Consider the following 25,054-nt stretch of genomic DNA (forward strand, 5'->3'; position numbering starts at 1 on the left):
TAATAAGGGACTACCTGGTAATAAGGGAGTGGAACTGGCACATTTCCACAAACTGTTAATGGTAGTTTATGGTAATTACCAACACTCCTAAGCAATGTATGAGGTCAGTGATTTGTTGAAAGTCAGACCAAAAAAAAAAAACGCGATGAAAAAAAAAACAATTTTAATTCGTCCCTTACCTTAACAGATAGTCTCTTATTACTTTGAGAAAAAATATGTCAATAGGAATATGGAAACAGTCCAGCTGGCATTCAATACAGTATAAAATGTTTCTCTTATAATTGGTATCCACAAAACTTCTTGTTTCTACTTACTCGTTTTCCCGGTGCACTCCCATTCACTTGAGAAGGTGCCATGGCAGCAGTGCTGGTAGGTGGAGGTCCAGACGGAGGTGGTGTAGGGACTTTAGAAGATGCATTTGTTGAGGATAATGCAACTGGTCTGTTGACACTTGTACTCAGCTCCTTCTCTTTTTCCCTGACACGAGAAGGACTCTGGCTCTGGCTACCTGGCCCATCATTGGTATTCCCTGCACGATTTCCTCGAGCACCACCTCCTCCCCGTCCTGTATTCCTCATTGTAGCCCTAAAGGCTGGTCTGCATACATAATTCTCCAAGATCTTAGGAGGTTTTTTCATGCGTTTCGCTTGAAGACCAATCTTCAGTTTGACATTGCCCTCGGATAGGCTGCTCTCCTTGATGGAGAATTGTGACTGGTCGCCACCGCTACCTTGACCACCTGCTCCAGTTCCATCAGATATACTGGAAGCTTCTTTCTCTTTGTCCCTCTTCTTCTCCTCCTCATCTTCTTTCTTTCCAACCCCTCCTTCTTTCTCCCGCTCCCCGGTAGGAACATTTGAGAGAAGAGGAGGTGGCGTTGCAGTTCTCCCGTGAATCTTCGTATCCATCGTAACTTAACGGTAGTGCAAGTTCAAAAGGTAACAAACGTGTATCCTAGGAAGAATATAGGAAAGGGAGCGGGATAGGGAAGGAGGAGGGAAAGGGGGAGGGGGATAACAATGAGGTAGAAGCTCTCCTTTTTTCCAGAGGGTTTCTATCCTTCCCCGTCAGTTCGGCCCTCTTGCTCCGTCCTTCAGCTGTAGTTGTAGTAGTGGGGGATTGTGGAGCGGAGGGGTGCAGAAAAAGGAGAGAGAAGGCAAAATCATCATTAATGTTGACGAACATAACATACAGAGGGACATTTTTATCTTTTTTTTTGTTAAAGGTTATAATTCATACTGCACTTTTTCACAATCAATTCTGGATGATTGTACCATGTTTTTTTAAATGAACATAGAGTATAGTTTACCATGGAATTTGAATTGTTGAAATAGGGCTGGGCGATTAACCGAAAATTTACCGTTACCGAAATTTATTAGAATGACCGACAACATTTTGCCCTTGTCGGTAAATTCGGTGTCTAAAAAAAAAATGAAAAAGGAAAGTCTTTTCTGTCTGCGGCAATGTTCATGCCTCTTTAAGTCTGCTCCAGCGCATGTAGTCACGTGACTCAGGCGCTGTAGAAGAATGTAAACACAAGACGAGTTCGTAGCTGGCGATTCAAATTCAGAAGCGGCTGACACGGCTAAAGACGAAGTAACGTTAGTTGAAATTGGTCTTGTCGCGCTTGTCCCAAAAAGAAATTCGACATCTGTCGTTTGGAAATGTTTTGGGTTCCATAAAGACGATGTTTGCGCAAAAGAACATGAACTACAAAGTGCGTCGTAAGCACCTGAAACAGCGCGTCCAACCTTTTCTTTTTCACCACCCACAACACAACCATGCTGTTGACTTGGAGCTTGTGCTAAAAGTTCAAAGTGAGAAGCAAGGTTGGACAAGTGACAACAGCCCACTAACGGAGGCGAAACCATACGAGAGAACGTCTCAGTGGTGGACGGGATAGCCTAGCTCATAGCTAAAGATAGAGCTCCTGAAGTTACAGTGGAGCGCACAGGATTTAAACGCCTCAGGAACGTAGCCGACAAGAGGTACGAAAATATTTGCCGCAAACAGCACTTCCCGATATGGACAACATCGGGACGGGAGCGGAGACATGTCGAGCATTTTGCATCCACATCCGACTTGTGGTCGAGTCGCAACATGCATCCCTGTTTGAGCCTGAAATGTGCAGTACATAGACGACAAGTGGCGACTGCGCACCGGAGTACTCGAGACGGCACATTTTACTGATGAAGCACACGCGTTTGTTTGGCACTGGCATTCCATTGATTTTTTTTTTTTTCATTTTATTTAGCATTTTGTTTACAGGCGACTAGTGCCTTTGCACATGGCATTATTTATATTGTTTACAAGATACCTTTACACAAATCTAAGCATTTGCAAATGGCATTACACCATCTCGGCACAATCTATTTGCAGGAAAAGATTTTGTGAGAGGTACCCTTTTTTTCCTGTTCTTTGTGACATTGTTCAAGTCATGCAAAGCAAGCTATTTTGAATGTTTATTCAAATGATTTTTGTACTTCTATTTTTCATTGAAAGTAATGTGTACCAGTTGGTCAATAAAAAAAAGCAGTTAATATGCATTTTCTGCATTTATTTTGATTTTGGTCCTCAGGGGGAATTTATCGTGCATTTATCGTTATCGAGGTAAAATTGCCCAATTTATCGCGATATTGATTTTAGGTCATATCGCCCAGCCCTATGTTGAAATACAGTTTACGACCAGTCACGTCGTCGCGTTCCTAATGATGATTGATATATTTCAGGATTTGTTTTTATTTGTTTCTATGATTCAGATTTTCCAAATCAATTCATTTGAAAGGGGCTCAATTTGATTCACGATTCACTTTGATTCAATTAAAGATTTCACGCAGTACCAATTTTACTTTCATATGTTAGACATTCTCAGAAGAAACAATATTGCAAATAGTAGAAACGTCTTGCACTATTTTGGTGCATAAAAATGTGAATATTTACATTAAGAGTTTAAAGTTAGAATAATCATACAATAATTTAAATCAAATCTAACAACAGGTAGGCTATGTAAATAAAGTGACAAAAACCCTGTCAACTCATGACATTCACATTCCTGTGACTCATAAAGTTTCAGTTTATTGCTGTTTTGGTGTTATTTTTTTTTAAACCAAATAACTTCCAGTCATCTGTCTTCAAACTTGTAGGTGCTGATTTCTGTGTTTATGCCATAGTGTTTAGATATGCTACTCTCTCGTGGTGACGAGATCTCACATGATGCGAGAAGTCACATGAATTTATGTAAAAGCGTAGAAGGGATCGATTTAACAGTCAAAACCGTCAGTGGCACTAAAAAGTTTATGGACAAATAAAAAAAATTTAAAAAGTCAAATATAATAAATAATAATTGGAGAATATGAATTAGGCAGCAAAACGCAAAAGTTTTTATCCATCTTAACGGGTGGCGATTTTTCTACTTTCTGTTGATTGAAAATGACATCACAGTTGCTCAGGGCTCAGGTAATGACCAATTATGGCTCAGCTCGCGAATGTCATATGACCAAACTCCGAAAACTGGTGAGCCATAATTAGTCCCTCGAACCTCGAATTGAAAACTAATCTATTCAATTGCATGGGGTGAGGGGCCGACAATGTTTTATGAACAAGGTTGGAGGGTAGAGGCCGGAAAGGCACCAAGATCGCAGCCGGTAAAAAAAGGCTCAAGTGCTCAGCTCTGAAAATTAGTTTTGCAAAGCTTGCTCAAAAGCGCGTCTACGTGGCTCAGCAGTGATCAGGTTTCTAATGAGATGTGATTGCTGTGGGAAGTGTGTAAGAAAAGTAAATCACAACCAGGCGAGCGTGACAGTCGCTGCTGGATCCTTTTTAAATAAGACCTTACGCCCACTGGCAGCAGAGCAGCCTTTCATGTCCACGAGAGGTACTTGTGATTGTTAACATTCACAAGCTGCACTGTGATGGGTCGTTACCTGAGCCCTGAGCAACTGTTATGTCATTTTTTTTGCGATTTTCGGTCATACCTCGAGTACACTGCAGTCACACTCATCCGATTTGTTCTTTCCACATAAAAAATAACAACTTGAAACAAGCATACATAACCTCTTTTTGGAGACCCGTTTGCTATCTGCCATACTGCTCTGAATTACCAGCGCTAAAAACACATTGTATCGGTTCATTTCTGAGTACTGGCTCTACCGTATATCCCTAGGAATGTGTCCACACACACAGCTCTTTAAACCTTCGAAATGATTTAATGCAGATCCACGCAAAGCAGGTGCTTTCTGTGGGTGAAGTCATTTGGAGGCAATTGAGAACTGTGACCTCAGCACTTTGGGCCCTGTGGGAGTGCACAGGGGATGTCTATGTTTTCCTCCGCCTTCACGAGCAGTAAATGAAAGTGAGTGATAGAGCGACTATATGCCGGCAGTTTCTCTGCCCCCCTACAATAAAGGAAAACATTTAAGTAGATGCACAAGGGGGCCTGCAGAAAGTCATACAATTCATCACAATGCATGGCAAGAACCAAAAGTAATCTTTTATTGAATAAGTAATATCTTTTGGTTCACGTTTATGTTGGATTGTGAATAGTAGTAAATGTTTTTTAACCACACAATAAACGCAGAGCCATTTTTGGAGTGTGGCCTGCAGCTCATCCGCACCCACTTCTCAGAGTTTACATCAATTACTCATTCCATTTCACCTCAAAACTACACACCCAGAATTCTACATACATTTGACTCAAATAACACCTTCCTTGTTTTTTTTAGCATCAATCTTTATGTTCTCACAATTTTTAAGCTTTTCATTTTCCTCCTTTTCACAAACTTGCAAAGCGGCAGTCACAGCACACAAACTGAAGTACTGTAATTGTGGTCCCAATAATCAAACACAGATTTCATACACCACTCACCGCTTTATTCACTACTTCCGTCTCTCACTGTAACAAATGCTTACTAGTTTGGTTCTAAATGTTTATTGGCTGCTTTAGCTTCCTAACAGAAGCTATGTGTGAGAAAAAATAAGTTAAAAATGAAAAAAAACTCTTCCTTGGCACTAATTGTTTTGATTGGAATAAATTAGGTCAAGTTAAATGAGCGTTTTTTTTGTTTTTTTTTTTTATTTAAGAGCAAATCATTACACGCATAACCTTGTTTTTACATTTGCATGGCTGTTAAGAATGTTGCATAAAACATTACCTGTATAGTTAATACATATTTTACGATGACTGCACTTTTAGTGGAATGGGAATAACTCCATTAAATGCCCAAAGACAAATTAAAGGTCTACCTGCATCACAAAACAGATTTAATTTGACATTTGAGGTTCCCATTCTTAAATTGGCCCTAGGAGGGAGTGTGAGCGTGAGTGGTTGTTCATCTTTGTGTGCCCAGCAATTGGCTGGCAAGCAGTCCAAGGGTGTCCCCCGCCTAACTGCCCAAAGACGGCTGGCACGACACTTGTGGGGAAGAGCGGCTCAAATAATGGATGGATGGACGTGAGCTTCCAATGCATTACTTGTATTGTCGAAGCCAATCAGGACAAATCAAGACAAAATGCTAATAATATTCGACGCACACGTCTGCAATAAGAATGCAAAACAATTTGATAAAAATGTGAAAAATCACTTAGCTCACAACAGGAGAAAAGAAGGGCAGGCCAAACTGGAGTAAACAACTTCTCATGTCCCCTCCCTGCACTTACCATTTCTGCCTAACTCCTTCCCATCTTACTTTTGCACACGTTCATAACTACTTAGTTCCCTTTGACTACAGAAATATGCAATGAAGCCCAGCCCCACATCATTCACATGAGGGCTCCAACCAGAGCGCAAGTCTCATTCATGGTTTTTGCTCCAAGGGAATAATAGCAAATAGTCTGCTTAAACAAACGAGCAGCGGATAATGCTTTGTTAGAACTGTGTTTAACATAATGGATAAGCAAATATCATGAAAAGCTGCTTTGAACTGGATTGTTTGTGTAGATGTGTTTCCTGTAACCTTTCCCTGAACTCTACCTTTACCCACAACTCCAGTCTTATCTCTACTTGGCCTAGCCACAATCCAACCTGATCCCTAACCCGACAGGGTGTATGGGTGGGGACGCGTCTTCAGAGTGGGGGGGGGGCAACATGGATGACAGGTGTCAGTTGAGCCAGCACATTTCAAACATCCTCTGCATGTAGGAGCGATGTGAAGCTCATTCCACTGTGGTAACAGTGCATGCATGTGTGATAAAAGCTGGCTGTGCAACCCAAACAATAACGAGCATCGGTCTGCATCATTGACTGTAATGTTTTTTTAAGTCATACTAAAATCGCTTTAGCCAAAAGTAAAAGCTTCATCACATTTACCGGTTGATTAAAATCACACATTTATCCTCACCTCTTCTCGTTGTCCAGAAATGGTGTTCACATTATTTGGCTCGGTGTCCTTCCTCGTTTGTGGCAACGTGGTGGCCACACATAACTCCAAGTGCTGAATTGCCAAAATGACACGAAATGTAAGATGTAGGAAGGGGTTTGCATAAAAATGAGATCAATCAAATGCATGGAAGGTGAGCTCCGCTGCTGACAGTCGTTGTGTGTCGCGCGTTATTACATTGTTATAATCGTTTGTGGCGCGTACAAGGGTGCCAAATATTAACGTGGTGAAAGCGCACGAAACAATATCAATGCAAATAGCTCACAAGGTCATCTGTAGCCCGTGCAAATGATTTATTGTGTTATTAATGATGAAAACAGGGCCAGTTACGGGTGATGGCGTCGTCGTTGTAGTGCTAAATATAGCGCTAACCAAAGCATTGTGAAACAATTGTGGTTTACTATTAGCTGCAATATACCCCAAAATAGACATTCTCTCATCTCATATGAATGATTCCGATAGCGAGCATGTTGTTATCTATCAGCCTCTGATTGCCTGCTACTGTTTAAAGACGACTGTGGCTCTTTTCATCCAGCAAATGTTCAATTTATAACCCTCGCGGTTTTGCACTGAGTCGCAAATTCCAACAGTCTTTTTTAGCCGTCCCGAGTGGTAATCTAAAAATTCGTGCAGACATTATGTAATTCTTATTTAAATGTGGGATTACTACTATGACAAGTGATGTGCATAATCTTACATCTCCGTCACATTCTCGCATGCACTCGTGTTACTACATCTCGGCTACGACGGCTAACGATGCACTAGCGAGCCCGCTAAATCACCCCCAAAAATATTAGCGCCTAGCCACGAACACGAAACACTAAAATGTCATCAAACCTAGCGCGTAAATGTGTAGAGCAACATTCCAGCGGTATAAAAACAAATGCGCTACCGTGTAGGTTGTTTAAAAAAAAAAAAAAAAAACACTGTCAACAAAATGGCGGCTACGTTGAATCAACATAGAGCCCCGAAATGGATCTCCCTCTTAATTCCTTCTTCTGTGGAGGTAAAATCCTTCTTCCTTACAGCGAGTGGTAGCCTGTATTTCTTCCGAGATGTCCCAAAAATCCACTCCGACGCTTTGTTAGCTGATCCTGAATGTGTCGGCACGGGCCTCTCTCGTTGCTCGGGCCTCCATGTCTGCTCAGCCCGTGTCGCTACAGTGTCAGCCCAGCACGGGCATTCTCAGCCGCGGGGAGGGAGGGAGCGAGGACGGGCGGGGGGGGTGGAGGAGGAGAGGAAAGAAGGGAGCAAATGTCACTTGTGCTCGCTTGCACACAGAACAAAGTCTACGTTTAATAATTTCTCGACATTTTTTTGGAAGTGCAATTCCTGGCTTTTTTCCACGCTGCTGGGTTCGCTAAAACGCTCGAATAATGTGTCAGCTGTCAAATGAAGTGTTTGTCAACCTCAACGCAACGTCAGGTATCTCTTAGCCTAATCCATTAATAATTGTGCTGCACATGTTCCATTCAAAGTGGAGCCCAGACCAGTCGATAAATGAAGGAGGCGTCTGTTTGAATAATTCATCATCCCAACGACAGTATGAGCAAAACAATATCTTGTTTCAGGTTCTCAATTGCATCAGATCTGGTCTCAGTTCCATGTTTTATAATGTTTGGGCTTCTTAATTTGACACTGACAATAATTACTTGAATTAAACCATTACATTAAGTCATTAATTCAACATTACAGTTTATATAGCTGCATTGGTAGGTAAATAGTTAAACTGGTTTGCATAAAAAAAATAAACAAGCATGACAAATATTTACATACATACACAATACATAAACGGATACACTGCACACTACACTTTTATAAGTTCCAAGAATACCTGACCTGCAAAGAGAGTCTTTGAAATCTCACTTTGCTGCAATAACAGGAGCATCTAGAAAAGAGCTAGATTTTAGAATAGTCTAAAATATATATTTTTTTAAATGAAAACTCTACACAGGACACAGGAAGGTCGAACCTTGCACCCCCGAACTGTGAGGCGGTGGTGCCGCCTTGTTTTAAAATCATTACAATTAATTCAATTTTGGGGGACATCAGCATATTCTCATAAAATTGGAGAATAGCCATTTCAGTCCCCAGACCTCAACCCCATTGAAAACGCGTGGAGTGAGTTAAAGTGTTTTGGAAAACAGAATTTACCTCATACACACACACACACACACACACACACACACACAAAAAAGGGATATAAAAAAACTTACACATGTCCAAATTTGTGATATGTCCCCAAGGTCTTAAGTAAGCCAAACCATGTGGTTATTGCAAACGTCGGAAGAACAGCCTGCAAAAGTTGTTTTTATGTCTGAGCTCTTGTGACAAGGGGGAAGAAGGGGCATGAAGAAATGTGGATCACGGTGATTAACTTTAATAACAACTTCACAAACAAGAGTGCAACGCTGATTCAGATCAAGTGGATAAATTAGGTCACTGTCTTCATAACAGTCTTCATGTAAAAAGTATTAGTTTCCGGGAATTCTGGCAGCTTCCGGAAATCTGAATCAGCCATTGAGGAAACCAGCAAAGAATGCGGCAGCATTGAGGTCTTGTCAAGCTTACTGCTGTGAGTGATTTAGTGCGGATGAGAAAAATTAGGGCTCCTTGGCTAAAATGTGCAAATGAAGTGACAGTTCAAGCTGCAAGTAACGATCGTCGCCATGAAGGACGGGGAAGTTGCTGTAACGTAACTCAGATGGCTTGCCTCTCCTGTTGCTCTGTCCTAATGGCGCGACCGTCAGGAGATTGTGATGCGCGCAGGAGGAGGCTGTTGTCAACGCCGTCGAGGCTTTTTCGGCACACTGGACACGTATCGTGCTGGGAGAGGAAAAACAGCAGCAGTGTGAGTTTGGGATGGCTGCTACACTCGAGCCACAAAGTTTGCATCAATGAGTTTGTGTGACAAGGCTTCCTTGAGGTAACTTTTTTACTCTTGCTTAAGAATATAATCGGACATTATTTCAGTATCTTTCTGATGATTTTGTTACTTTCACTCCCGACAATGAAAACAGATGATGTACAACATTAAGAAAAGCAAGATATTCCCCATCCGGGGCCTTAAGAGAATTGTTGATGTGAGGAACAATATCTGACAAATGTGTCAAAAACACAAGTTTCTAGCTGTAAGGAGGTCATTTAATCTGAAACGAAAAAGAAAAAAAAACATCTTGCTAATTGGCATTCCTTTTCTCAGTACAAGCAGTATCGAGTTAATCAAGGGATTTTTTTGGTGCAGCTTTGTACCATTTTATCAAAACGGCCATTGTATATAATTGACAGTATTTATTTTAATAGACGTTTTTCAACCATATGAGGTATGCCCGACAAGCAACAAACGCAACATACAGTTGTACTGAACAAGTAGGCTAAATACATCCATACGGTTTCAATTTTCAATTAAAAAAAAAAGAGGCTTCAGTTAACACCGACCCACGCAAAATACGGCTCGAGGGCCGCATCCGGCCCGCTCGCTGTCTCTGACCAGCCCTCACAGTGAAAGTAAAACATAAACTATAGGCTACTTTCATTTTGAAAGTTGTGCTTTTATTTTCTGTGCAAACAAGTGAGCTATGATTTGCTAATCAAGCAGTGTTGCTATATTTGGTACATTTTTCGACACTTCCGGCAACAATTATTCCTCAAAAGACTGTCAAATACGACAACAGCGGCCCTAATTGTTAGCAACATTTTTATTTCCTGCATGGTGGAGGAACGACCTGGTAGGAGTGCACGGGCCTGTTGGCCATTAGGGAATTTTGGGAACATTTTGCTATGTTCCCGAATGGCCGGTCTATTTCCAGCCCGGTTTAATTTTTAAAGCACTAACATAAGTTTCGGCACATGGTGGCCACCATTTTTCCTGAAACGTTCAACCATCCAATCCCATTCTAAAACCTTACAGACTGAGCTACTGCCAATGCATTCATTTAAACTCAAATGTGTTCTGACTTGGCTTCCATTCAGCATAGTAGAGTACATGGCATCTATAAAGGGTCTTCACACCCTTAACTCATTCACTGCCAGCCCAGGTAAACTGAATATACTTTTTGGCTTATATACCCGTCAATGGCAGTGCATGATAACAACCAGTAACTCAAAACTAGTGGTCATCCTTACCAACTCTAGCCAAGGCACTATACAGTCGCTGTGGAAGTAATGGAGGCAGGGTAGCTTCCGGACAGATTCCCCTGATGAATACTCCTCTCTACAAATCGTACACTCCAGTCTGCAGTCTGTGAAAGAGGAACAGAAAGTAAGAGTTTGTTTCTAAGAATAAGACAAGCAAGAGGAACTGAAGTGACCAGTTCTAATATTTTTCAACTGGCGACAGATCAATAATGAAATCAATTTCAAGAAAGTTATCTCTCTCGAAACTTGATAAATTGTCAGCCACTTTTTCTTCGCAGACGTAAGTCACAGTTTTAATGTCGCATGAGCAATACTTATTATTGAGGCCACATCGGAGTAGGGGGCATACTTCCAACTATCATTTGACATTTGACAGTCCTTAAGTGCATATCAAGACCTAACCCAGAAAAATATTTTTTTTTAAATCGACCAGCTTCTGGCATTTAAATTTTTTGTCTAATCTGACAAATACATAAAAACATTTTAAAAAATCCATACAAGTGATTTTTTTTTTTATTAGTTGGTGCACGTGAGCAAAGCCATGGGAACGTGATATATAGAATTGTCATGACTACATTTCAGAGCAGGGATGGGCAACTGACAACCCACACGTGGCCCGCGACCACACCTGGACTCGCCCCTTGATTAGTGTGGATGTTTTCTACATGCATTGATAAATGTATTATTAAAAATGAAACATTAAGAGCACATATTTTGCATGTTCACATGTATTTTGTCCATACTTAAATAGCATTATTGTTATAAATCTGATTAGAAAGTGGTCCAATGTGACCCAGTAGCACTGAGGAATAATTGTGGCCCCCTCCAGCATTTAAGTTGCACCTGTTTCAGTTCATGCACTTTTTTGTAGGTTTTTTTTTTTTTCACACATGCATCTGCACGAAAGTGTGAGCACTTCTGCTACCTCTGGTCTATTTACTTAAACTTGACTCGAAATGTGGAACTGCTTGTTTTAAAGCTGTTCCAGATGCAATTATATATTGCCACGGGTTTCGGGTTAACATTACAAAATTATTGTCTTTATAGTAATTAACTGCACAGCAAGAATTTCGATAAAAAATAACCTACGGGAAAATATATGTATTTATATATATATTGGATCGAGTGCAGAAGCAAGGATAACTACACGTTCTCTGAGTTGTCAGTAACGGAAGATCGGAATGCCAAGGAAAAAAGGGGAGCAAAGTCGGAACAAAAAGAGAAAGCATTGTATGATAGGAAGTTGACAGCAAATTTTGCACGAGTGGAAAGATAAGTGTTGAAAACTACTGGAAATGCAATTATGTGAATCCAATAAGTATAACAGGAGATGAGAAAACAGCGGATTAAACAGAATGAGTTCTTGTTAATCTCTATAAAGTAGATGACTTGCATTGAATAAATATCAGAGCCATAATGAGATTCGCACCTGTTTGCTCTTGAGAAATGCAAACTGTCGGCAAGGATGAGATCATGTTCTTTTCGGCAGGGGGCGGACCCGTGTTCTCCAACTGCCCTAACAACTGGGATGACAACAAGTCGGGTTGTAATGGCGATATGATGATGTCAGAGAACAAGTTTTGCATTTTAACTGCGTTTTCACGAAACCAGGAGTCACCTGCAAGGACCTGATGAGCAGCCTGCAGATTCATTTAAAAAATATCCCTCCTTGGAATCTTGCAGGAGCGACTAATCGAAAATGCTGAGATTTTGATGATGAGTCACCCCAGCTATATACTAAATTGTATGCAATATTTAATGCGATTGACATTCCAATTCAGAGGCTTCCTTTGAAGGGCAACCGCGTCATGTGAAGGCGCTCACAATTGTCATACTCCTTCACATGCAAAGCACAAATGCAACCTTTTCACATTATATATTATCCTTCATATCCTCTCATATCCCATTTTTGCGCACCGATATTCAATCCATGTTAAACTTTTTAAACCTTAAAAATGTTGTCTTATGATATCCTAGTGTTGTATTTTTAGGTGAGAGTTTTTATCCAATCACAATTCAGCTAGCTCATGTTGCCAGGCAGATTTCATAATACCAGGAGCAAGCACTATTCGCCAGAGGCCTTCAGATACAATCGTCAAAGTCAATGAGCTTTCAGAGTTGATAGACACTTGCGATAGCCAATCAGATCACGAGTTGGTTACAGTGAGCCTTCTCACTGGCCTTACGCTGAAGGTGACGAACGCGTCTTGTGATTGGATACTCACTCAGGAGGAGGCAGCGCTATGCGGACTCAACACAACCGGAAGTCGTAACTAGCGACCATTCAAAAATGTAAAATTTATTCTTGCTTTTTTGAACCACAATGGCCGAAGAAGGGAAAAGTGTGGATTTAATTGCAGATACACTTGCCAGGCCATTTTCAAGACGGACCTTTCAAGAGAAGCTAGGTGGTCCAACTCTCAGTGGTGTCTTTCTGTATATTATTTCTCCAGCTATTGTGTCATAAAAGACGGCAATATGAGGAGGATTTATTCAAGTCGGACTTAACAACTGTACTGCAAGTCCAAAGAGATTTTTTTTTTTAATCTGACCTCCGTGATGACTGTATCCAGGCCTCCCTGACCCCATGCATAGTCTGCTGGGTTTGAGTACAGTTGCAGCATGCTCGATCTGCGCGTGAAACAAAGTAGAAAGGAGAACGTTTGGTCACTTCTTGGGGGATGGAATCAGAAAAGAATTAAAAAAGGAGATTACAATGCAGCTGGTGCAGCGCTGGAGTTTCCATTGGCTGTAAACAGGTCGGCCAAGAAGTGCTGCACGATCCTTGAGAGGGCAAAAACAGACAGTAAAGATGGTTGCACCATTTTTTTTTAATCACGTGAAAAAAAAAAATAATAAAATGACATGCAGGTGTTAGAAGACAAATACATTGTATTATGTAGTACCTGTAGCAAAAGTTCAAGATGATTTAATTAAATGTAAACATTAATCAGATATCCAAAATAAGCAATCATTATAGGCCATTATCAAACCCCAAAATATTTTGAGTACTTAACTCATTTACTGCCATTAACGGCTAAAGACGTCAAAGATCTTTTTTTATTTATTTTTTTATTTTTTTTAAACTCGGCTGGTAGTGAATGAGTTAATTAACAATAAGTGAGATTTAAATTAATTAAGCTAAGGTGCATTTATCTTATGATGTTGTGAACCATCACACACCCTTCCACTTGAGGCCTTTGCTCAGGTCGAGGTGACCTCTCCTCGCCAGGCTGGGACAGAAACTGTAGCTCTCTGACCTCAGCATTGCCCGGTGCCACTAAAGGTAGATGACTTTGAGCGCTAAGCAACGTCTCGCTGTCATTCTGGTCCGACTCCGAGGATGGCGGGTGCGACAGCAGAGCAGAGCGCTCCATAAACAACAGCTGCCATAGCTTGAAGAGATACGTGAGAAACAGTGAGTCAAAGGCTTAGCGAAACAGGAGGGTTTGTTTGGAAACGTAATTAGCAAAGGATTACTTCTGAGAACAACGAGTTAGAGTCCTCATTGGTCTCCGGTGTGCTGGTCTCCAGGAGTCTGGACATCAGAACAAAAAGCAGCTTCACTAGTGGAAATGTTTTCTCATAATTCAAACAGGAGCCCAATCCCAAAATGGTCCCGTACCTGGAGTCATGTTCCACCTCCTCAATAAAGTCAGACTTGCACCTGGGGCAGACAAAATCCTTGAAAAGAAAATAACATACTAAATTCCCCAAAGGGATGTAATCATTTTGTATTGATTGTATATTCAAAATTCAAAACATGACGAGAGTCACTGCCATAGAAGCCAAAAAATACATGAATTTTTCTGGGCTGACAGTGAGTGAGTTAATTTCATTTCCATAGACTGAAATAGGGGAAAGGTTGTTTTGAGTCATGGAACGACTTTAATCTGTGTCTCAAAGCACCATTGTAGTTGCTGCGTGTTGGATATTTTTATTCATATGGTTAAATTTGCCAGTGGTGGCTTTGCGCAAGGTAAGCAGACCTGCATCGAGTGTTTTCGGAGGCACAGATTAGTGTTAGCTAACAGTGTTAGCATCTAGTAAGAGGCATTTCCCTTCGTTGATGTAAGCACGGCACACTATCAGTGACGTTTATCCACAAAAAGAAAAAAAAAAGTTACTACTATTCGCAGGCCACTTTGTCACCAACATCTTCTGCAGGGACATCAAAGCCCGGATCACTGAGCAAGCGATGATGCAGCAATGATGTCATGGCAATACCGGGAGATCATTACACTTTGCTCAGCATCCCATCTGAACACGCTGATGTCATCCATCCGCTGTTCACAGCTCCCATGGGACATATTTGCCGAGTGTCTGGGGATTGCTAATAAACATAATTATAGTCCTAATTTCTCAGATTAATGCAGCATTCTGGGTTCGGCAGTCACATCTCAGCATTCACGTGCAATTTCTAAGGGAATAAAAACCTTTTTATTAAATGACTTCCCACTTAACTACCTGCCCATGCAACAAAAGATTTATGTTATCATTAAAGTGCGCCAAACGACGGGGGGTCTCGGATTACGATTTAAAGTCTCAACATACACGAGGTAATGAACTTGTTTGTGCAGTGGTGTAAGAATGTTGTCACACGGCATAAAAAGCAAACTCAGTTAATGTTGCACTTCAGTTTATTGCTTTATATATGCGGTTGTTTTTTTTATTCAAATATTCACTGTAATTATGACTTTACTATTATCTAAGCATAGATAATTTTAAGACTAAAATATCTTATTTAGATAGATATAGATTGTGCATTTATCAATGCCAGTGGCATAGACAGGCAATTTAATGCTCTTCCACTTGGCAGAAGGTACTTTTTTTTTTTTTTTTTTGCGTACAGAATATATTCTTACGACATTTTTGTTTGGTAATGAGCTGTGAGGTTTTTGAATTACCCTGATTTCATGGAGGACTACAGAAATCTGAGTATATTTACTGTTAAGTAACTGGAATTTATATTTATATCAGGGGTGGGCAAACCTTTTGATTGGCGGGCCAGAATGGGCTCGAAAATTTGACAGAGGGGCCGGACAGGAGCAGATGGATGGAGTGTTTTGGTAACCTCACCTCATTGGAGAAATAAAATAAATTAAATTATAAATGAAAGTGAACAAAAGCATTACAGCAATATATACGTCTTTAAAAGACCACAGTATTTAGAAAATAAAACATTAACAAGGTTTATTCATTTAATTTTTTTCAAGTTTGGCGGTCCGGATTAAAACGTTTAATGGGCCGCATTGGCTTTAGTTTGCGCATGGCTGATTTAGACAAGTTGAAGGTTAACAATGTCTCCAAATGATAACTTGATTATACAAATAGTTGATCATTTGGTAATTGATTAGTTGCCAATTTATCCATTGTTGCACCTATACTCTCATAATTATGCGCTATGTTGGGCTGAAATGCATTTCCCATCAATATTCAACCCACAATACATATATATTAGGGCTGTCAACATTAAAGCATTAACTCAGGTGATTAATCCAAAACATTTTAACTCAGTTAAATATTTTAACTCAGTTTGATTTACTTAAAAAATAATTTGCATACTTTGCAAATATTGTGCCATAATAGCTGTCTTTAGCACGTCTCAGAACAAAACACTGTGTTTAAGTTACCACTGGGCCTTGCAAACCAACAGTGCTGGAGTGTGGCACTTGTGGGCACTTTTGAGAAATGTTTCGAAAATAAATGTCTGCAAAGATGCCTCCATTTAGATCGTATTCAAGAATCCAAGAAAGCTGTTAGAACAGTCTTTGAATTAAATATACTTCATATTTGGTGATTTTGCATCAATTCCAAGATATTATTCAAGTAGATATCTGTTATAAGCTTCGCAAAAAATAGTAGTTGAAAAATGTGATTAATCATGATTAATCATGGATTTTTTGTGATTAATTCGTTTAAAAAAAGTAATCACTTGACAGCACTTTATATATATATATATATATATATATATATATATATATATATATATATATATATATATATATATATATACATATATTTCTAAAAACAGTTCTTGTCGGCTCTATACGTAGCAGATGCGGACATAATTATGCGAACTCGTCATGATCTGTAAATATGCTAAATAATTGTGCAACTATTGCATTCTCGCAGGAACTCTCAAAAGTCCCCCCCCCCCTTTTTTGCAGAAACCAATCTTCAACCTTCCCAATGTGGCTCCGATCCAGTCCAGCAATTGTGTAACTTTTGAACTCGGATGCATGTGCATCAAGTGTTATTGGTGCCACACAAACAAGAACACCAGCCGAGAACCCCCCCCCCCCCCCCCCCCCTCTCCTGCTCACATGCAAGTCGAGACAACTGGACACCAAAGTAGCCGTCTAAATATGGACACGCATGTGAATCACTTCAGAAAGATTTTGATGTTTACTCCTCGTATGTAGGAACATAAAGGCAAGCACAAAACAGTAGGCTCGCATTAAAATAAGACGGGGTGGTACATTTACAGGTCACTAAAGAAAGTAGTGGCGCGTTCAGATCAATCTTTAACGTCAATCACAGTGTAATGCACATCTTAAGTGTATTTGCATAAACGCATCTCAGAAGTTCTTGTCAACTCCAAACGACTTACCGGGAGCTGTGGTTGCGTTTCACGTTTACAGCAGTGACAGAAGAACCGGTGCTGAACTGTTATCGCGGCGGCCTCCGCCATGTTCCCGTCGAAGCGTGCACACCCCTCTGACGAGCGGATGTCCTTATAAGTGAGAATAGCAAACAACGCAACGTGCGACCATTCACGTCACATGATGTGGGACATAGTCGCTTGCGCTTCGGACGTCTGTCCTGTGTCATAAAGGCGGACACGTGCAAATAGATCAAGATAAAAAAAAATATAATAATAATAATAATGGGCTCGTTTTGTGTCTATGGTTGGCTGTATGATGTTATGACAAAACACAAAAGAATCAGCGGGCAAAAAAAAGCAAGTTGACGATGTCATCACGGACGCAGTGCGCCTCACGGACGACAGGTGACGCCAAAGAGACATGAAGGGGGGGGGTGTTTTTTTTATACCCCAACATTTCTCATGACTTTATTTTTAAAAAAGCGGCACGTTTGTTCAACAATCTATTGTCAACACTTGATGAATAGTATTTATTTGTAAAAATAAATGTGAAATTTACCAAATTTTGACTTGGTAAACTTTATCCAAAATAGATGGAGTGATTGAATTATCTCGGATGTCCATTCAATGACTGCATTCAACGTTGATATTTTTTACATGTCAGTTTATTTGTATTAAAACAAAGGAAATTCATAAGATCCAGCAACAGAACAGTGACAACACCATTAATTTCTTACAGTGTGAGAATTTTTGGCAGCAACATAAATAGGCATTCTCTTACAGAATTGTTAGTTTTATACATCAAAAACAAGCATTTGGTACAAGTTGAAAAATTCCCATGTAGATATTTAAAATGGAAACATTTTAGCATGAGCTCACAAACAACTTGGCTTAACTCTTAAGTTCCAACCTCACCTGCGTTGTTAAAAATGGAAGCGAGGTTAGTACAGCTACTACATGTGGTAAATTTGGCATTCTCGTCTTTAAAAGTTTCTTCATTTTATGTAATCAAGCCTTCATACAGCTTATTGATGTAACGCCAGCTGCATGTATGAATCAACACTAATAAAAATTGTCTTCTTATTAAACACTTCAAATAACCATTTATACACATATTACATAACGCCATGGTCTCATGCACTTGTTTCCTTTCCTCTGGGTAATTACAGAGGCTCAGGTTCCACACCCATTGACATTGAATCACCAGTGAGAAAGTGAATATCCGGCTGATCCTTTATCAGCCTTAAGGGGCCCTCCTCCTCTCAAATTTCCTCAACCTGAACAACCATGCCCCCTGACCCCCCCTAATCAGCGGGGTGCAGTGAAGGCCCCTTGAGCGGCGTTGGAAGCAGCGCTGGCAGCAGCTTGGCGGACTGCCTGATTGGACATGACGCCAGTGGCAAACTCAGCCTGAGCCTTTTGAAAACTGGCATCGGTCTGCCTATAAAGCCCATGGACCTGAGCAGGGCAAGACGATATGTTATTGCCGTTATTTTCTCAGACAACAATGACTTAATTCATTTCGTATTCGAAATCCAGTACCATGCGCAGTCCTTTTACAGTATCAAAATTTAATGGAAAGGGATTCTATGAGTGTCTTCAATTGAATGGTCTCTTGTCTTAAGCATTTTAAAATGTTTTTCCCTTTTAGCAACTTTCGAAACCTACTTTTAATTTCATTACTTGAAAATGTCAATTAAAACTCATTCACTGCCATTGACGGGTGTAGAAGGCAAAAAGTACATTCATTTTACCTGGGCTGGTAGTGAATGAGTTTAACTTGTTTAAATGTTGTCAATGTGAGAAACCTTCAAATTGTTGTGTGCAAGACAAAAGCAGCCAGGTGACGGCTCAAAAAAAGCTAAAAAGATTATCAAACTTTGAGGCGAAAACATATGTATATTCTTCAATGGTTACCTTCTTCAGCATGAACACCCCAATGGCAGCCTGGGCAGTAAAGAGGATGGCGTTCATCATCGTGATTGCACCAACGGCGACACTTTGTTTAAGTGCAGTCAAGCTTACGATCCAGCCACTGAAGGACAATGACAATAAGACAAAAGCTTAAAAAAAAAGCCGACAACGTCCGTGAAAATTTTATATTATACACAATCACTAACCATACCGTTCTGAGTCATTACCTGAATCCCCATCCAGGAATGCCGATGGTCATGATGACATAAACCACCACTTGGGCAAAGAAAACAAAGAAGAAGACAAAAAAGTTGACGGAGCTGTCACTCCTAGAGGGAACACAGAAAGCAACCGTTTACAAAGTAGAAAATTAATCCGTTACGATGCTCATCACAGGTAAAAAAAAAAAATAGGCCATCAGTTTAAAAGGGCACATTGTGATCCATAACCAAAATGAAGCTTTTCCCTTAAGATGGAGGTAAGCACCTGAAGGCTTTGTACGCAGGCCGATACCAGCAGACAAAGGAGCACGGTGTGAAGAGAAGCGCCCAGAGGATGGCGAGACCAAGACCAACACCTACTGAAGTGTCGATGCAAAACATGGCCAGTGAGGAGATCAGGTTGAAGAGCAGAGTTCCAGTGCCGACTGCACGTTGACAACAACAGAGAAAAGAAATGGCCAGACACAAAACAAAGAATATTGGTCAGTTACTTTGCAACTTTTGAGCATTTTTGCAAAATACATCACTGGCTAGCAGCCACATTAATTACTATCAAAAAGGTAGCGTGTTTAATGTTTTGTATTGCATTAGAGCAGGTGAGGGCAAACTACGGCCCGGGGGCCATATGCGGCCCATTAAACGTTTTAATCCGGCCCGCCGAACTTGAATAAAATTAAATGAATAAACCTTGTTAATGTTTTATTTTCTAAATACTGTGGTCTTTTAAAGACATATATATTGCTGTAATGCTTTTGTTCACTTTCATTTATAATTACATTTATTTTATTTCTCCAATGAGGTGAGGTTACCAAAACACTCCATCCATCTGCTCCTGGTCCGGCCCCTCTGTCAAATTTTAGAACCCATTGTGGCCCGCCAATCAAAAAGTTTGCCCACCGCTGCATTAGAGATTGCCTTCCTTTTTCACAGGAGGCATTTCTCTGGGTTGAATTTTAATTTTTGGTTAAGTCAGCTTTTTTTGATCATTACAAACGCACACAAAAATCAAACCACAAATTCCAGTGTGAACAGAATCCGCCTGTGATGTGACACGCATGCGGACAAAACCTGACGTCACGCGATGGGATGCATTGTTAACAAAAGTAAATATGGTCGCACAAGGAGAGGCTCATCTCATTTCTCTTATTTACAACTTCACCTGTTCTTGATCTATGATCATCTGTTTACATGCACAGGACAGTACAGTCAAGACACGTAGCTGGTTTGTCTGTCTCGTAGGCAGAGGCAGAGAGATTTTTCTGCAAAGAGTGTGCTTATGTCGTGTTTCTCCAACTTTTTACTACACTTCAGAAACACACATACTTGCTGAACTAAACCGAACCACTAATTTCCCAAAGGTGTGAAGGTGTTACTACAAACAGGTTAAAGAGTGGTTGTAAAAATAGGAGAAACTCACACAACCAAAAGTAGTACATAGTAGTGACGGTTCGCTGGAAGCGCTGGCTAATCTCCACATTAATGTCCTGATAGAAGCAGGGGCCAACGGGACAGAATGAAGGCAGGGGAGGCCAGTTATTCTGACGGGCTGAAGCGGAGCACAAAGATGGAAACAGAAGTTAGATTAGTTCGGATTTCAAAACAGTTTCACACAGTCTTGGGCTCTTAAAAAAATTTAAAAAAAACAATACCCCTCTCCCCCTCGTTTGTTTAAAAAAAACTAAACTGCCATACCAAAGTAAATGCATTTTCAAACGCATGCCAAGCCTGCAGGAGGCAGTAATTAGCCAAACCTTCCTCAAACCCCTCCCTCCTTCCTATCTTACTGGCTCCAGGCCCCAAGCTGTGAGACTGCAGTTCCCGCTCTCTCTTCTCCAGCTCGCGGGCTTTCCTCTCGAGCTCCTCTTGCTTTTTCAGCAGCTCTGTCGTGGTTGCATTTACCGCAGTCTTGACAGAAAACAAACACACATCACAAACGTATCATCATAGCTGCTTTCGTGTGTTGTTTCTCTCTCAATTCTACCTGGGAGTGGGTGTTATAGGAGCCATAATTGCGAGGTTCCGTGGGTGTTATCTGGCTGGGTGGGGTCTGAGCAGGTACAGATGGAGCAGAGGGAGAGGTGGCTTCGTATGGAGGTGGAGGCTAAAAGACAAAAAAAACCTCACGCTTTTACTTATTCAAATGTGGCACAAGGTTGGTTGAGCATCAACTTCCAGATCCCTTCAAAACTTTTTCATTCAATCTGATAAGGAAGTTCAAATGGAGGATGTCTTTCAAAAAATGCAAAGTGAAAAACAGCATCTACTATTCGGCTATAATAAGCATACCCCTATGCTTTTACTGTGAATAATTTTTAATGTATATATTGAAGAAGCTTGGATTAAAAAAATTGCAAAAACAAACAACCGAAGCTTGATTGTATTTTGCTATAAAGGTGAGGTTTTCTATGACATCCATTCTCTATTTTGATACTAGAGAACTAAATGTTTACCTGCTGGACAACAATGACAGCTGGTTTAAAGTTTGTCGCTGAGGGAAACAAGTTCATTTAAAAAAATGAGAAAAACAATAGATAAGAGTGGGGTCGGTGGTTTCATAATGCCACCAGAGCAATCCAGTTTTTAACCTCTGTAATAAACATCAGCTCGTTTCCTGTCCATTTTCGTGTTTCCTCATACCGCTAAGCAAGCACAGACCCAAACGGTTCCTAAGCAACAAGCTTCAAAGGAAAATGGAAGGAATGTTATGTTTAGACTCGTACAATACATTACAACACAATTTTTATTTATATAACAACAACTGGAGCTGTAACAAAGCACTTTACAAATGGTATGATATAAAATAGCAGTAAATTAGAACACAAATTAACAAACATAAACAATAGATGCCAGAAGAACAGCGACAGTCGCATGTTGAGTTGAAAGCCATCGAATAAAAATGTCTTCAAACGAGTTTTATAAGTGGACAGAGAAGGGGCTTGCCTAACATTTAATGGGAGAAAAGGACCAGCAGCAGAAAAGGCACAATCTACCTGAGGCATTTGGTCCGCAGACCTGAGGCATGTAAGGGTGGAGGTGCTCACTTGGGCGAGGCCATTTAAAGATTTAAAGACTAACAAAAGTATCTTAAAATTAAATCCAAAGTGCACTGGGAGCCACTGAAGAGAACCCAAACGATACAGGATGCCTCATCTACTCATCACTAACTAACATAAGTACAACTTTCCATGTTATAATAATTTATTGGGATGAAAGTCAAAAATAATAAAGCAAAACTAAATCATAATAACAAAGACGATGGTCCCATTTAGTCAGTTTGTAATCCTTTAATTAGATCACAATAATTGTCATACCTCCACTGTTCCCTCAAATGGGTTGTACAAGTCCAAAGTGGCATAGCCCGTGTTGCTGCTGTGTTGGGTCACCGCTGGGTCCTGAAAACAAAAAACGCTGCTTATTTTGAAAAAAAAACATGAACCCAATCTGTGCACTGTGATGTCTTTGTTTATTGCTAAACGAAACTCCAAGTGGGCCAAAGCTTGGAGAGGACACAAGTCAAGAAAAGCAACCACATGGTGTCACATGATGAGCGACAACACGCCAGCTATTACTCGCCACCCACTTTAGTGCCAAATTCAGAGTTAAATGAGCGAATCGGAGCTTTTTAATCACGCATCACTCACCTGAAAAGGGTTGTGGTCGTCCATTGGCTCCGGAAAGCTGGTGTATTTCGACATAATGGCAAAAAACAGAAAATAGACCTCACGTCAAGTGTCAACACCACTTGCTGCTAACGTAAATGCCAACCTGGGCACATTCATGTAGTTAGCGTCTCTGAAAGGGAAAAAACAAGCCATGCAGCTAGCTAGCTAGCCTTTTATTTGCATCGCAATTTGACCGAAACGCCACACACTCACACGCGGAAGCTTTTAGCGTATTTTCTTTCTTCGTAAAGCCGAATGTATCCGTTAGTTTTTTCTACAGGAGAGCAGGAAGTAATGAGCCAGAGTCGTGGTCATGTGATCACTGCGGCGCATAAAAAAGTGGGGGCGTGGCCACGTCTGGTTCGCTGTAAACCGTGAAGAAATTGATTACGAATATTGTATTGTTCACGCTTTGATTATATGGTCTGATTTTGAGAACTTTTTCCCTTTTCAATTTTGAAAAATATTATGTTTTAGCACAATAGAGGCAATTGTGTTCTTAAGTTGTGTCTCAACACACACGCACCCTGTTATTTGCCACGCAGGTAGAGGAAGAGTACAAAAATAACTTAAATTAAAAAGTACGTTTTTTTTTTAAATAACCATCCGTCAAAACGTACTTACTGCACTACACATTCAACAAGATACATAAATAACAAAGAAATAAAAATACATAAACCACAAACAAAATGATAAATCACCAAAACAAACCACAAAAACATGTCAGGAATCACTAACAAAAAATAAATAAATAAATAATATCATAAATAAATAATAATAAATAAACGGGGGGAAATTGGGGCAGTAAAGAGTGAAAGTGGCTGTACAATTTAAGTTTTAAGAGTTTTCTTGTTTCTCGTAGCATATGATCCAGTTTTTTCAGAATAGATTTTCAATTACAAATGATACTGTGGTATATTTTGTTATTGATGTGTGGGTCTGGTTCAGCTTCCCTCCGGACAGGTCGCAGACCATGGCAGAATTGGTGATGGAAAAAACTTCTCAGGCACAGCCATTTTGGTTAGAAAGAGATTTTACTCTCGTCCCATGCTGATGTCAAAAGAAGTCTCCCCAAAAAGAAAAAGGGAAAGGGTTCCCCCACTCTCCGGCCTACGCTTCTTATAGGGAATGGCCACACCGGACATGAATATCTAATTTTACCTTGTTGCATATGTATTCTCATTGTATTAGTCTTCGATTTTGCCCCCAAAGCCCCCTAAGATGAGAGCAGACGTAGTTGCTCTTTGAAGTGGCCTTCTGGTGCCATCCTGACTTCTACTATCACCTCGATTACTCAACACCTAAATACTGGTCAGGCCTTTTGTCCTCCTGGGAAGTATCTCGTTTACATTGGAATTTCAATACAAAGGCTGGTAACTTATTTAGTCTCCAATTCCCTCATAGTTATTTAAATAGGATTACTAAAATGTTCATAATAATGGATATAAAAATACACTACAATACCCATTGCATTTCTTTCTTTCTTTCTTTCTTTCTTTCTCTTTCCTTATTTCTTTCTTTCATTTCGTTGAAAACACATGCACCATCACTGTTGTTCCAGTAGATGTCACTCTAACGCCTTTTCAGGTTGCGGATTTAATAGCCTTCATTTGACACTCTCGTGTAGTGCGTGTGCGTGCGCGTGCGCGCGTGAGAGAGAGAGAGAGAGAGAGAAAGAGAGAGAGAGAGAATGAGAGACGTTTGTGGACGTTTAAAAAGAAAAATCACATATCTATCTGCAATAAGGCATTCCCTGTCCAAGCAATCTGCAAACAATTTGCAGAGAAGACCCACCCTTTCAAATTTTAGACGCCAAGGACAAGAGCTACAGCTATTACTTTACTTAAGAATTTCCCTATTACCACCAATGAACTATTGACATAATGTATCTCTTTAAAAGGCAAATGACCTGTGTTTGATATCTTAAGCCTCAAAAGGGTTAAGGGTCAACTTAGATAGGTTGCCATAACTCACGAATTAGTGACTAGTCGAGGGTGAGACAGCCAACATTCCTTCACTGACTTTGATTTGAAAGGGAGTAAAAATGGTCAAATCCGGGCAGATGTTTTTTGGAAACCAGTCCTTCTCAAATAAACCTCAGGGATCTGAGAATAAATTGTAATTGCACATCTACTACAG

The 25,054-nt window shown here is 40.3% G+C and overlaps 3 protein-coding genes across 8 annotated transcripts in view; all 3 read right to left on the reverse strand.

Annotated features, from left to right (window-relative positions):
• Nucleotides 1-7,545, reverse strand: part of ash1l (ASH1 like histone lysine methyltransferase) — a 29,179-nt gene extending 21,634 nt beyond the window's left edge. For 3 of the 4 annotated variants that reach the window (XM_088318663.1, XM_088318666.1, XM_088318665.1), the window contains exons 1-3: nt 7,267-7,545; nt 6,336-6,428; nt 315-1,097 (exon numbers count right to left, since the gene is read on the reverse strand). In XM_088318663.1, the coding sequence (XP_088174789.1) occupies nt 315-908 (594 nt within the window). In that variant the 5' untranslated portion in view covers nt 909-1,097; nt 6,336-6,428; nt 7,267-7,545. The remainder of the gene's footprint in view (nt 1-314; nt 1,098-6,335; nt 6,429-7,266) is intronic. The other variant, XM_088318664.1, reaches the window with a different exon arrangement.
• Nucleotides 7,546-8,052: 507 nt separating this feature from the next.
• LOC148321219 (E3 ubiquitin-protein ligase RNF115-like) lies at nt 8,053-17,358 on the reverse strand. Its single transcript, XM_088319223.1, has 9 exons — nt 17,125-17,358; nt 14,137-14,195; nt 13,992-14,049; nt 13,695-13,906; nt 13,227-13,295; nt 13,064-13,142; nt 11,941-12,034; nt 10,500-10,615; nt 8,053-9,200 (listed from the first exon to the last, which is right to left on the reverse strand). The coding sequence occupies exons 1-9, from the start codon at nt 17,203-17,205 to the stop codon at nt 9,075-9,077; spliced, it is 894 nt and encodes a 297-aa protein (XP_088175349.1). The 5' UTR covers nt 17,206-17,358; the 3' UTR covers nt 8,053-9,074.
• A 407-nt stretch (nt 17,359-17,765) lies between these two features.
• Nucleotides 17,766-23,263, reverse strand: scamp3 (secretory carrier membrane protein 3). Of its 3 annotated transcripts, none has more exons than XM_088319591.1 (10): nt 23,129-23,263; nt 22,895-23,045; nt 22,565-22,645; nt 21,235-21,354; nt 21,038-21,158; nt 20,671-20,799; nt 19,519-19,678; nt 19,260-19,361; nt 19,036-19,153; nt 17,766-18,576 (listed from the first exon to the last, which is right to left on the reverse strand). In XM_088319591.1, exons 2-10 carry the CDS (start codon nt 22,946-22,948, stop codon nt 18,427-18,429), a joined length of 1,035 nt encoding a protein of 344 aa, XP_088175717.1. In that variant the 5' UTR covers nt 22,949-23,045; nt 23,129-23,263; the 3' UTR covers nt 17,766-18,426. The 3 variants fall into 3 exon arrangements, with proteins under 3 accessions (XP_088175717.1, XP_088175718.1, XP_088175716.1); XM_088319592.1 differs by having other exon boundaries at nt 22,895-22,931; nt 23,129-23,253; XM_088319590.1 differs by having other exon boundaries at nt 22,895-22,931; nt 23,019-23,241.
• Nucleotides 23,264-25,054: the final 1,791 nt, after the last annotated feature.

This window comes from Idiotropiscis lumnitzeri, chromosome 16 (genome assembly GCF_059441095.1).
Source record: "Idiotropiscis lumnitzeri isolate Australia: NSW breed Sydney's pygmy pipehorse chromosome 16, RoL_Ilum_1.0, whole genome shotgun sequence".
Lineage (NCBI taxonomy): Eukaryota > Metazoa > Chordata > Actinopteri > Syngnathiformes > Syngnathidae > Idiotropiscis > Idiotropiscis lumnitzeri.